This window comes from Phragmites australis, chromosome 2, assembly GCF_958298935.1.
Source record: "Phragmites australis chromosome 2, lpPhrAust1.1, whole genome shotgun sequence".
NCBI classification, from domain to species: domain Eukaryota; kingdom Viridiplantae; phylum Streptophyta; class Magnoliopsida; order Poales; family Poaceae; genus Phragmites; species Phragmites australis.
In genome coordinates this window covers 4,862,073-4,874,519 of record NC_084922.1, presented here as the reverse complement: position 1 = coordinate 4,874,519, position 12,447 = coordinate 4,862,073, and the positions used below count along the sequence as shown (strand labels likewise).

Genomic DNA, 12,447 nt, shown 5'->3' with positions numbered 1-12,447 from the left:
CAAGTTAGTGAAATTGACTATTATTTTTATAATTTTTTGATAAAATAATATTACTAAAAAATCCACAAACAAGGGGCAAATCTATTGACACTTAGTACAAAATGGTCAGTTTGAGAATGCATTGGGCGAATAGTGTATTTTTCACTCTTAGGCCATCCTCAATGCTGCTTTCTTAGATATTAATTAGATGTCTACTTAAATAAAAAGATGATATGACAAGTAATTTAAAGATAAGAGAGAAGGAGCTTGTTTCTTATGAAAGAAACTAGCTCTTTGAATAATCCTATATGAGTGTGAGATAATAAATTATCTTGAGGATTAAAAAACTAACAACATGTATGTATGTATTGAAAGCTTGTTTCTTAACATCATTTTTTTTACTTATCTCTTCTCTTAGACATTATATAAGAAACAAAGTATCGAAAGTGACCTTAGGATTTGTCTACATAAATTAACAAATTAATAGTTGAGAAAAACATAATTAATTATAATTGAGAGGAATCTTTCCCCTCTGAAGTACGGTCCTTCGACTTCCCCAGCTCCTCCCTTCATGTAGCACTTCAAGATATGCCAGCAAAGAAACGGTACAAGCATTTGGAAGCTCTTTTTTATTATCTAAAAAAATGTGATTATGCTATGTGGGTTCGAGCTGTCATATATGTTCGAACCGGTGATCGTATGTGAACGAAAGTGTGGTTTTCATGAACTAAAGCTTGAGGCGGGGATGCAACATTTATGCATACATCCGATTTTAGGAAAATTTCTCCTCCTTCCTTTTTGAGACGAATTTTCTTCTTCCTAATTCTGTCAGGGTATTTCTTCTTTCTTTTAGGACGGTGATACGTATCACCAATGAGCTCATAAATCCTTACTGGGCTGTCTGGTGTACGAAAGCTGTGGGCTTTTGGCGCATAGAGTCAGAAGACGCAGTACGTGCCGCTTATACTTTTACATGTGCTCAGCCCAGATGAAACGATACGTGCAGCCCCGGCCCAATAAAGACCAGCGGCATCTTTGTTTATCAGTGCTCTTTTCCCCTGCTTCTTTTTGACTAGTTACAGTAGAGATGCACTTTGTGACTGCGCATATCTTTACCAAAAGCAAGAGCACCATGCATGCATGTTCCATTTGGGTCCATTTTCTACCAGTCCCTGCTCTTTATGTTTGCGATGTTGTAGCAACGGACAAGAGTTCTGCAAAGACATATCTAGACAGTGTATAAATTGATCAGTGGAATCTCAATTTTTTTCAGCACTAAGCATGTCAAAAAAATCAGTTAGGAGTAAATATTCAAGTCCTGAATACGATCTGCAGATAAGTTGTATATGTTGATTTTACATTATCCAGAGGATTCAGAAGTGCTTATCTGGTCAAGATGATGCTTGGCTAAAAGGTACTGTTTGCTATCTCTGTGCAAACGAAATACCGAGGAAGATAAGTTTGCAAGAGTGTTTTTGTAGATGACATAGGAGGGGAGCCAACATCTAGAAAAGCAGCTAAAGAAAATGATGGAAAGGCTTGTCATGTGGTTATCCTGAAATGTTGAGACAAAATCTAGTGTGACGTTTGTTGCTCTTGCTGTTCATCATCCTGTGATCCAATGCAAGGCTCCATAAAGCAGAAACACATGAAAAAGCAAAGGGAAAGCATGTCAAAGTCGTGCTTGTCTCCATCCTCGCCACCTCAGCCCTTTTGCTTTCCATGCAATGCATGGGTGGTATCACAAACATATGAATACTATTACATGACATGATCCGTCCTGATTCGATCCTTATCAATCTGCCTTTGTTCATCGTTGCCACATGCACCCAATTTCAAGATGTAGGTCTCTTATTTATCTATGTATATATAGGCCTTTACAATAACATCATATCTGGTCTCTCTCCTTTTTTGCAGTACTAGATGAGGCTAAGTGCCATGCGTATTCTCATGTCTATGCAATGCAACTTTATCTCTGGTTACATGTCACCAACAAGGGGAAAAAGATGGCAAAAAGAAGCAGATTATACAGGACAGGGCCCTGTCAGTCAGTGTGCAGGGTAGAATAGAGGGGAAGGATCTCTCTGCATCCTGCCTTCCAGATCGACTACGACCCTGTTCATCTTCTCCTCGCACCAGTGCAGCTGCTGATCGGTGAGCTCCGGCATGCGCAACACCCTCGCCACCACCTTGAGGTCGATCAGGCCCAGCAGGATCGACAGCTCCTCCTCCTCCCTCAGCTTCGTCCGCTTCAGGCATCGCCGCGGTCGCGTCAGGTCCTTGAGCCGACTCTTCTTCTGAAGAATCAAGAACCAGCCGATACGATGAAAATGTGCAAAACTTCAACTGATATACATATTCTTCGATGAGTATAATAATATGTATGTGACTCACTTTCTTGTTGGCTTTCTTGAGGGTGATGACCAAAGTTTGATCCACGGCGCTCGACCTCCTCTTAACCATTTCTCTGAACATCTCGTAGTGGCTCCTCTTGTCGGCACGGATAAACTTCATGAACGTCCTGATCGACTCTTCCAGTATGAGCAAGAACTGAACTGCCGATATCAGGTCATCCTTCTCGTCATCCTCCTCTGCACATCGATCACAGTTAGCCATTTCTAGAACATCAAATCATTTATATACTCTATGCATCTGAGCTTGAAGCAGAGGACTGCAAATTAACCTCTGAACTCGGGGACCAGGAGCAGCTTGGGCGTCGAGTTCTTCATCCGTGCGTACACCTCGGGCCGCCTGCCGTACTCGTACGGCTCGTTCTCGATGAACCGGTGCAGCAGCACCTGGAACTCCTGCGCCACGCGCGCCGGGCAGCACCGCGCCGCGATGTTGCCGTCGCCGCCGTTGTGCCGCCGGAAGCTGGTGTAGTTCCAGTTCAGGGCCTCCCACGTCAGGCAGACCTGCGCCACGTACGCCCGCTCCAGGTCCGGGTATGGGTCCCGCAGTCCGATCGGGGCGCTCGGCTTGGGCGTCAGCTTGTGCACGATCCGCTCGGACACTGATCTCGGCTGGTACTTGATGGACCTGAAGGACTCTGGAGGAAACAAGACAAACAAAAGTAAATCATATATGCATCTATGTCTCAAGTGCAATAGATTAAACACAAAGTATACAGTAGGTTGAGCTTGTAGGATTAGATTATGTGTATCAAGGAACGTGTAAATGTTCTCGTCTCATTGGTTGTGCCCACATGTCGATGAAAGCGTTGCAGATTACCGGAATTGCGCGTCATCTAAGCTTTTTGTCAAGAAAAATAATCTTAGGTAATGAGTGGCAATGATACCCTGAGAATGCTTAGTACTGATATATGAAGAAATTAAATCAGTTTGTTGTGTTTTTCTGAAAAAAAAATCAGTTTGTTAATTGCCTACCTGTTTCGGTGAGCTTCTGGGCGCCGACCCGGTGGAAGTAGACCATGGCCTCGTCGTACTTACGGAAGAGCGTGTACGACTCCCACCGCGCCGAGCTCCGCCGCGACGACGACGAGAAGGGGTACTCCGTCTCCGAGTCCTTGGTCACCGTCGAGCTCTGCCACTCCACCGAGCTCTTTGAGGTCGATTCGCTTGTCAGCGTCGACGCGCCGAACCTGCTGCTGTCCCCCTTGTCCTTGTCCTCCTGCAGTCCTCCGCCTCCGGCCACCACGCCATCAATCAGGAGCTTCCTGGTGTCGGCGAGCGCACGGTTGTTCACGAACAGCTTGACATGGCCTTCAGAAAAGCTCTTCTCCTCATCGTTCTCTTCATGGTCGTCATCGGCATCGCGACGAGCGTCTTCTTCTCTGCTGCTTTCCTTCTTCCCTGCTGCAACCAGATAGTGATGACAACTTGACAAGTGTCGGATCGAGCTGTAACGGATAAAGATAAGAATAAAATGAGAGTATCTAGGAGATTACCTTCAATGGAAACATTCTCTGCTGATGTGACGACCAGAACATTCCGCTGTTCAGGGACCGTCGGGACGTCGACGGCGATGTCATTGGCCTCCTCCCACTGCTGCTCAGCAGCATCGATATGGTGGTCATGATTGCGGGGTGAGATGCGGGCAGATTCCTCCGTGGGAAAGGTGCCCTCCACCTGCAAGCAACGTGCAGTGGCGATGGTGGTGTACAGGTGATCCTTTCCTTCGTCGCCAAGCAGCAGGGCGCTGTCCTCGAACACGGCCTCGTCGAACCAGAACATCATGTCCGCTTGCTGTCTGCCGACAATGCCGGCTGCGGCGACGTCCTCGGTCTCAGTGGCCTCCGCACGGTGGTGGCAGCCATAATCCCAACCACTATGCGTGCATGTATACAAGTTAACAAAAATGCGAGCACGATACATACACATGTCAAAGATCTATGAAGAGGTAGTGCGCTGCAGTCAATAGCTTACTTACCTTGTGCGGTCCTTGGTGGTGGCCCTGGTGTGCAGGCGCTCGAGGAGCTTGGTGACGAGGAAGAGCAGGAGGTAGACGAGGAGGAGGAGGAAGTTGAGGGACGCGAGGGCACGGAAGAGGAGAGGAGGCATCACTTCGTAACCTTCCATGCAGGGCGTGGCAGCACCAGGCAGCTGCAGGCCGAAGCCATGAGAAGCAGCCTGCGAGCCGAGCACTCGCTGCAGCAACGCCACGCGGGAGCACCAGCAGCTGCCGCTCGCATTGCGCATCTACCGAACCCGTGCGTGGCAATAAAGCGTGATTGTTCTCGAGCGGAGAGAGGAGAGGAGAGGAGAGGAGAGAAGAGAAGAGAAGAGGGGCGATCAAGAAGCTAGCTGCTTTTGCTTTGGCTGTGGCTAACGGAGACCAACCGCAATGGCGAACGCACACCAGCCCAGCCGCGCCGCGTGCTTTGTTCGAGAGAAAAGTGGCAGTGCGCGCGAGAGATCGATGAGCTAGCTGATGGTTTGGGGAAAGAAAAGTTTATAGCGTTCCGTAAAGCTGGAGGAGATCGAGAGGGGATGGGTATGCATGGGGCCCAACGTGACATAAAGATGAGAAAAATAACGTCAAGACGGGTGAGAAAAGCTGGAAGCAAGCAATCTTCTTAGTACAAAGCTGTATCTGTAAACTATTACAGACAGTCTGCAGGCAGGCAGGCCGGCCCTGGATCAAGTGACTTGCATTATGAGGTAAGCCCATATGCGATATGCGTTTCATCACCTGGGGTTTTGGTATTAATGCGCTCATGATCCGATCCATCTGTGCTTTAATTTGATTAGCAGCGTCTTTTTGTTTTGGTGTAACCTGGCTGCAGGTCAAAGAACAAACCAGGCATGGTCGATTGGTCGCCATGGCAAGAAATAGAGCCATCATATCCTCGGAACCGGGCGCATGGGTATCTTTGGCCCTGCTACTTGGTTTATGCTCATGATCGAGAATCAAAGCTTCATTTACCAATTTAGCAGCTGAGAAATTAAGATGAAATATATCTTAGTTTATATATAATGAGTGATTGATAAGGTAGTGGATTTAATTTAATTATTGTTGGATTGCATGAGTATGTATATGTATTGTAATTATGATCACGACTAATCAAAGTTGCAGAAGAAATGGAGTTGATGTTTTTCTCTGAGTCAAGAAAGATTATACACGCCAAATAGTCCGGTGACTGAGATTTTAAACTCATCGAATGGTCCGAAGTTTAGATGGTACATATGCTAGAGCATTTCAACTCAAAAGAAAAAAGTTAAAGTACATGCTTGATAGTCCGACGATGGGTAAAATGAACGCCGGAGCATTTTTTCCAAAGAGGTTGCAAGTTGACTTTGGTGAGCTTACATGTGTCGGGTGGTCCGGCGATAGGCATATGTACACACCAGAGTATTTCATTCCAGAGGCAAAAATTGAAGTGCACACCGGATGGTATGACGATATAATAAAGTGAACGTCAGAGCTTTTCTTGCAGAGAAATTGCAAACTGGCTCTGGTGAACTTGTACTAACCAGATGGTCTGATGTTCAAATGGATAAACGCCGAATGCTTCGTCAGAGCATTTCTTGTAGAGAGATTGCAAGATGGGTGATCCTAAGAAGAAGTACACGCCGAGTGGTCTGGCGCTCAGGAGGTGTGGATGTCGGATCATCTAGCATTCACAATTTTTCTAGGATATGTCTTAAGCTGACGATTTTGATTTGGAACTAACTGAAGATGGTTTGAAGATATATGTTTGCTTGTCTTGTGTTGTACAAATAATGGATGCAACTTGGCGGCTAACGGCGTGATGATCGGGGCCAAGCAAGGTGTTTTGTGCCGGACGATCGAGGAGGCTAGGTGGAGTCAAAGGTGATCTTAGCTGTGCACATGGAGGCCAAGAAAAGTTTGAAAGGAATGATGAAGACAACGTGTTAACGAAGTCAAGCGAAGGAGATACCGATGCAAGTGACAAGGTAGCCTGGAGGAGTAGGAGAGACTTTCTGGCGGTTAAGATTACAAGATAAAGTACACATGTTGACATCGGGATGCTTGCTTGGGGTCAGAGCAAGCGACAGTGAGTCACGCTTTGAGACACGTACAAGGCAATTTCGCGGTTTAGCCTCAAAACTGTGGAAGGATGGAGTGCATGCGATATCATCATGAAGCTTACATTGAAGCAATGCTAAGTCATGAAGGTGCCACGACTATCCGATTGACAGAGAAAAATTCAGACAAAACTACCCCCGTGGTAGGTGAGAATGCATTGTAAGTAAAGGGTAGTTTAGGGACATGATTGCTTAAGGGTTAAGTAAGCCTCCTAAGCCTACAAATAGAGGGTTATGACTGGTTTAAACATAGGAACATTTGAGAGTTTTTTAAGAACCTTTCATTTGTGTTGTGTGGAGAGGGAGAGAGAAGTGCTTAGCCTATGTTTATATGAGAGCTTTTGTGAGAGAAATACTTTGTAATTTGTCAAAAGAGGGTGTTCCTCTGAGCTTAATGAAGAGAGTGGCCTTTGCATATGGTTAAGTTCATCTCCTTCTAGTCTCCTACCTTTGGTTCTCTTGTTCTGAAGCAAGTTTTTATGTCTTTTATTGATTTTCGTTTTACTTGAGAGCTGTTCCTTTTGGATCTTGTAAGAGGTGTTCTTCTTATTTCTAGAGGGTTAATCTTCTCATATGAGTTGTTTTGGAACCATCACAACCCTCTAAATCCATCAACTTGAAGAATATCTTCTTTCAGTGGTAAGTTCTCTTGTGTTTAGAAGTTTTTCTCCAAGTTGATTGCTTTCTTGGGCTATAACTCTTCATATGGCCTTAAATGGAACATAGAGTTCTCATCTATCGAATATGGGCATTTGTTATGAAAGTCTTACAATATGTTTTTGTCTCTTTTGCTTTCGCATGTGGTTTTGAGGTGCGCCGGGTTCAAGAATAGGAAAAGACCATTAATTTCACAAAAACTTTTATTGAGCCGTCTATTTACCCCTCCTCTAGTCTCCAATCTTGATCTTACAATTGATATTAGAGCTGGTTTGATCACTTGTTGACTCTAACCGATTTTGTGATCAGTAGGATACAATGAAGAGATATAGGAAGATTCCTCTCTTTAAAGGTTGAGACTTTTTATACTGCAAGATGCGTATGGAGGCTTATCTTTCGAGCCAAGGAAATGCAATATGGGAGATTGTGAACTCCAACTATGATACCCCTGCTCCTCGTATTACTCAGGTCCAAATTGGATAATTTGAAGCCAACAAAAGGCTAAAAATATATTGTTCACAAGCCTGGGTGGTAATGAGTCTAACAGAGTCCATCACCTTCGTACTGCCCCATGAGATTTGGACTACTCTTAGTGTCTTTCATGAGGGTACTAACCAAATCAAAGCACGGCGTTAGAGCACATACAACCAAGAATATCAAATATTTGTGCAAGGACCCGGAAAATCTTTGGATGCTATGGTTGCTATGTTTGATGGAATTGTTAACAACCTCAGATCCACCTATGTTTTTCCCTACTCTGATCATAAGAGGGCGATCAAGCTTCTCTATGCTCTTGACCGTAGCATATGAGAAGTGAAGATCTTGAGTATTGAAGAGTCATCTAGTTGTGGTACATTGACTTGCGATGAACTTTTCAGCAAGCTTAAATCCACTGAGATAGCTAAGACGGCTAGAATAGGTATAGGAAACCTCTTGTCTCAGAATATGGCATTGGTTTTAGGACCTGATGATGGTAGTCCTACTGGAGTTATCTTTTCTTGTGCTAACCCTTCACTCAGTGGTTTTGTTTTGTCTTTCTTAGTTTCTATCACAGAGGAGTATGTGGACAAACTTGATAGTGAGGATCTTGTTTTGATCATGAAGAAGTTCACCCGTTTCTATAATAGCAAAAAGGGGGAGATTGTAGCATCTAGACCCCTAAGTAAGCGGTAAGTGTTTCGGTGATTAATGACAGTCGTATCATTGTGACTACTGCGTATATTTTGAAGGGAATCAAATTTTTAGTTCACAATGATTGAATGGGTTTTCTTGGTACCTGATGGAATTATATTGGTCAATCAAAGAACTTTTGTCTCAAAATTAAGGATCTTCTAGTTCTAAGTGTTGTAATGTGATGAAGGACACTTAAAGTAAACACATGTCTCTTTTTGTCTTTTGACTGTACCATAAAGGAGGTGCTAAGTGTTGTAGCTTGATCTAGTTGAGTTTAGACATAGTTGGATGTACACTTACGAAATTCTAGCACTAGGTAGCTCAAAGAAGCCTATGGATGAGAAGTTAGAACTTAAAGTCGATTGAATTGGACGAGTTCCAGAAAGTTTGTTCTCACTGGATTATCCGGTGCGAGAAGGATTAAACTCACCGGACTAATTTTCCTCTCTGTAAAGATTTCAAATGACCTCACCGGATTGTCCGGTAATAGGAGCAATTTTGCACCAGAGTATTTAATAGAAAAGTCATTTTTCAGAGAAATTTGAAGTTACATGCACCAAATTGTCCGGTGAACTGAAGGACGTATACACTGAACTATTTAACAGAAGAACTTTTTTTTGGAAAATCATAGTTCAACTGACCAGATTGTCCGGTAACTTAAAAAAGTTATCACTGGACTATTTAACAGAAGCTTGATATTTTCGGAGGAAATAAATTATAACTCACTAGACTATCCGATGATGCTATATGGAGGAACACCGGAGCATTTTGCAATGGCTACTGATAACTGTCAGACCAGCGTGTGAAAAAAGTAAACTCATCGTATTGTCCGGTGTTAACAGAAGCGTGTTCACCGGACCATCTGGTGTTCACAGAAAAAATGAGTGGTTAGGCAACGACTAGATTTGAACCTCTAGTCTATATATACCCCCTCACTTTGTTTCATTCGTCTCTTTTGCAACCCAGAAGCATTCATACATAGTATGTATCATCTAGGGGCAAGGGAGAGCACTTGAGGTGATTTGTAAGTTCTTAATTGAAGATTAAGAACTTCATTAGTGCTTCAAGAGTAGTAAGTGTGCATCTAGGTGTTGTTTAGACTTGATAGGGATCAAGTGAACCAGTTAGCTTGTTACTCTTGTTGGTTGGTAACACCTAGCTAGTTGTGAAGATTGGAGGTGTTCTCAGTAAACTCTTGGAGGTCTTGTGGGAGCCTCGGGAAGCTCGTGTACTTGATTTGATGCTCGTCAATCCGAATATGGAGAAGTGACAATCACTAGTGAGCATTTAAGTTTTGGTGACTCAAAGGGGAGTAACATCCTTGTGTGGACGCTCTAACGAGGATTAGCGGAAAGTACCAACTCTTCGATACCTCGGGAAAAACTCGGTGTCTACTTTTCCTACTTTTGTTACATTCTGCATTTTGCTTCTAGCATTTCGTTCATTCCAATTTCAATTACGTACTTTACTTATGTTCTATATGCTTGCATGTTTGTGTTTATCATTCTAGCTTGTTAGGTCGTCTAGTTGCTTTTATTCATTCTAAATTAAAATTGATCTTTGGTCTACGGTTCGGTAATTAGTTTAATTTTTAATTAGTGTCCTATTCACATACACCTAACAAATACTAGCTTTGTACGTGTTGCTGTTGTTACCGGCGAAAGCAGAACAGAGCAGTTCTCGATCTATATACAGGCCAGCGTCAAGCTCAGAATATGGCATGCACATTGCGACGCGCCCACGCCTGTGATCGGATACTTTCTTGGGGAGACAAGCGAGTACGTCGGACTCGAGGATGCGAGTTGTGGAATCCAGTTGTATTCGTTAAGACGGGTGAATAGGTACGGGCCTTGTGGGCTGTGGCTTGAGTAAAGGATTAGTAGCTGGCCCAAGGCCCCAAACTGTGGCCTGTCAAACTGCAAAGGTCCAAGATTGCAGTGTCTTCCTGCCTCTTGCATGATGCATCGATCTCGCACGGGCACGGGCGCACGGCTACGGAAACGAGGCGATGAGCGACGGTGCGGCCGCGACGCGAAACCCTAGCGATGGCAGGGGCGCCACACCGCACCAGATTCCACACGCCACACCACCAAATCCGGCTCCCAAGACGCTGCACCTTCCATGGAGGGAGAGGGAGAGGGAGAAGAGGCCGGCGCGCCCCCGGTTTAGCGACGGTTGCGGCCGGGTGGGGTCGGCGTTGGACGAGGTCGAGGTGCCTCCAACAGCCGGATCATCTTAGATCTTCAAATATATCGTTCATTTTCCGTTTGTACTATGGTTCGCGTGATTTTAATATAAACGTGATATAATTTAGAGCGTGGTCCGCCACTCCTCTGCCGTGCGCGCGGGTGGCACTGCCTTCTCCTACTGGGGCATGCAGTCCGTCGGCACGGCAGTTTCCGGCCGTGCGCGCGCTGCCTTCTCCGGCTGACGCTCGGCGGAGGCCCAGCAGAGCTCGCGCGCGGCTGCCGCTCCTGCCCTTCCTGCCGCGCGCGACCGGTTGCTCGGCAGAGCGCCGCGCGCGCGGGGCACGGCCTTCGATCCCCGCATGCGTCCGAAAAGCACTTCCAGTCCACGCGATCCCAGTCCAACGCACAATGACGTGTGACTATGCCACTGATGATTGGGAGTTGGGAGTCCTTGTCACGTACGTACTTGACGATTTCGGCGCTACTCCACGTAAGGCACGGAACAGCCAGACATCCAAGCCGTAGGCAACTGAAACTAGGAACGTTGCACACAGATTCACCAACAACCATTGCCAGCTTTTCGAACAAATCCATCAACCCCTTGACAAAATCACCCGGCGATCATTTGCTTGCGCGCATCCATGCGTCGAAACACGCTGCTGCTCACACGAGCTGGATTCCACGCGTTCCTAGCTCTGATGTGACGCACTGTACGAAAACCAGACAGGCACGCATGGTGGACACAGCTAACCAACGATGCGAATTTTCAGCGCTCCCCTCCCCCAATTATTTGCGGCGGTTCTTCCCCGTTGGCGAATCGATCGGAATCGCATGCGGTAGAATGTCAACGGAAATTGTTAAATATTACGAATATATTTTCTTCTTGCAATATATTATCAGCCATGTTGATCTACATTATGCATAAGCACACAGAGGCGTACAGCCCTCCCCCAGAAGGTGAGCATGACGAATCTATTTTAGATCATCTATGACTTACCTACAACATGTTCGTTCTTTGTCGTTTTCGTGATACTACCACGGCCACACCCTCGCCGTTTCCGTCGCCACCCGCACCATGGTTCTGGACATCACCGCTACGGTTGCACTAATGGCCGTACGTGTGCTCTGCACGCAATGTTGTCCTAGCAACGACTGTTTCTGCATCCCCTCCACCGACCACACTATATCCCTCATCGAAAACAGTAAATGTAAATTAACTCAAGTTAAACGACACATAAGGTCTATAGATACTAAATATCCAATAGATGGTCAAGATCTACATCCCAACTCAATCGTGTGCACAAATATTGATGCTTGGACATCGAAACACCCTGACTCTATCGTAATGGAAAATCATGATAGGTCAAAAAGGGTAGATGAAATTTTCATCAATTATATTGATTCTAGAGAATCATTTGATTGAAAAACTACAATTATCGATACTTACTTCTCCTCAAAGATTGCAAATGACTTTCACAATGATTCAGATCCCAAGACTATGGTAGAGTGCCATAAGCGCTCGGACTAGGTATAATGGAAGGATGCAATTCATGCAGAATTAGGCTCACTCTCCAAAAGGAAGGTATTCACATCAGTAATACATACTCCTTATAGCATCTTCCCTGTCGGATACAAGTGGGTTTTTATCCGCAAACAGAATAAAAACAACTCAAGCATCTTCCTTCAGATATTCTAGTACACTAAGCCGCATATACTTAGAAACTATTAGAGAAATTCAATATGGACAAATCATATCCATTTAAGACTCTCATGGTTATTCGATCTCTTGATATGGAGAAAGATCCATTTAGACCACGAGATGAAGGAGAAGAGATACTGGACCCGATGCTTCTTATCTCAGTGTCATTGGAGTGGTTATGCATCTTGCAAATTGCATCAGGCATGATATCGCATTTGCAATGAAATTACTAGCTCGAAAT

The 12,447-nt window shown here is 44.9% G+C and overlaps 1 protein-coding gene across 2 annotated transcripts; it reads right to left on the bottom strand.

Moving 5' to 3' along the window:
- Positions 1 to 1,812: 1,812 nt before the first annotated feature.
- On the bottom strand, positions 1,813 to 4,877 carry LOC133895693 (uncharacterized). 2 transcript variants are annotated; one of them, XM_062336179.1, is made up of 6 exons: positions 4,369 to 4,877; positions 3,887 to 4,266; positions 3,366 to 3,791; positions 2,663 to 3,028; positions 2,374 to 2,570; positions 1,813 to 2,276 (listed from the first exon to the last, which is right to left on the bottom strand). In XM_062336179.1, exons 1-6 carry the CDS (start codon positions 4,635 to 4,637, stop codon positions 2,028 to 2,030), a joined length of 1,887 nt encoding a protein of 628 aa, XP_062192163.1. In that variant the 5' UTR covers positions 4,638 to 4,877; the 3' UTR covers positions 1,813 to 2,027. The 2 variants fall into 2 exon arrangements, with proteins under 2 accessions (XP_062192163.1, XP_062192154.1); XM_062336170.1 differs by having other exon boundaries at positions 3,366 to 3,794; positions 4,369 to 4,875.
- Positions 4,878 to 12,447: the final 7,570 nt, after the last annotated feature.

What these genes read in the sequence shown, in the direction of transcription:
- LOC133895693 (XM_062336170.1), bottom strand. Translation starts at nt 4,637, where the DNA reads ATGCGCAATGCGAGCGGCAGCTGCTGGTGCTCCCGCGTGGCGTTGCTG. An exon ending in ACCACCAAGGACCGCACAAG is followed by an intron (nt 4,267 to 4,368) that starts GTAAGTAAGCTA and finishes ATGCACGCATAG; the next exon opens with TGGTTGGGATTATGGCTGCC. An exon ending in TCAAGAAAGCCAACAAGAAA is followed by an intron (nt 2,277 to 2,373) that starts GTGAGTCACATA and finishes TTGATTCTTCAG; the next exon opens with AAGAAGAGTCGGCTCAAGGA.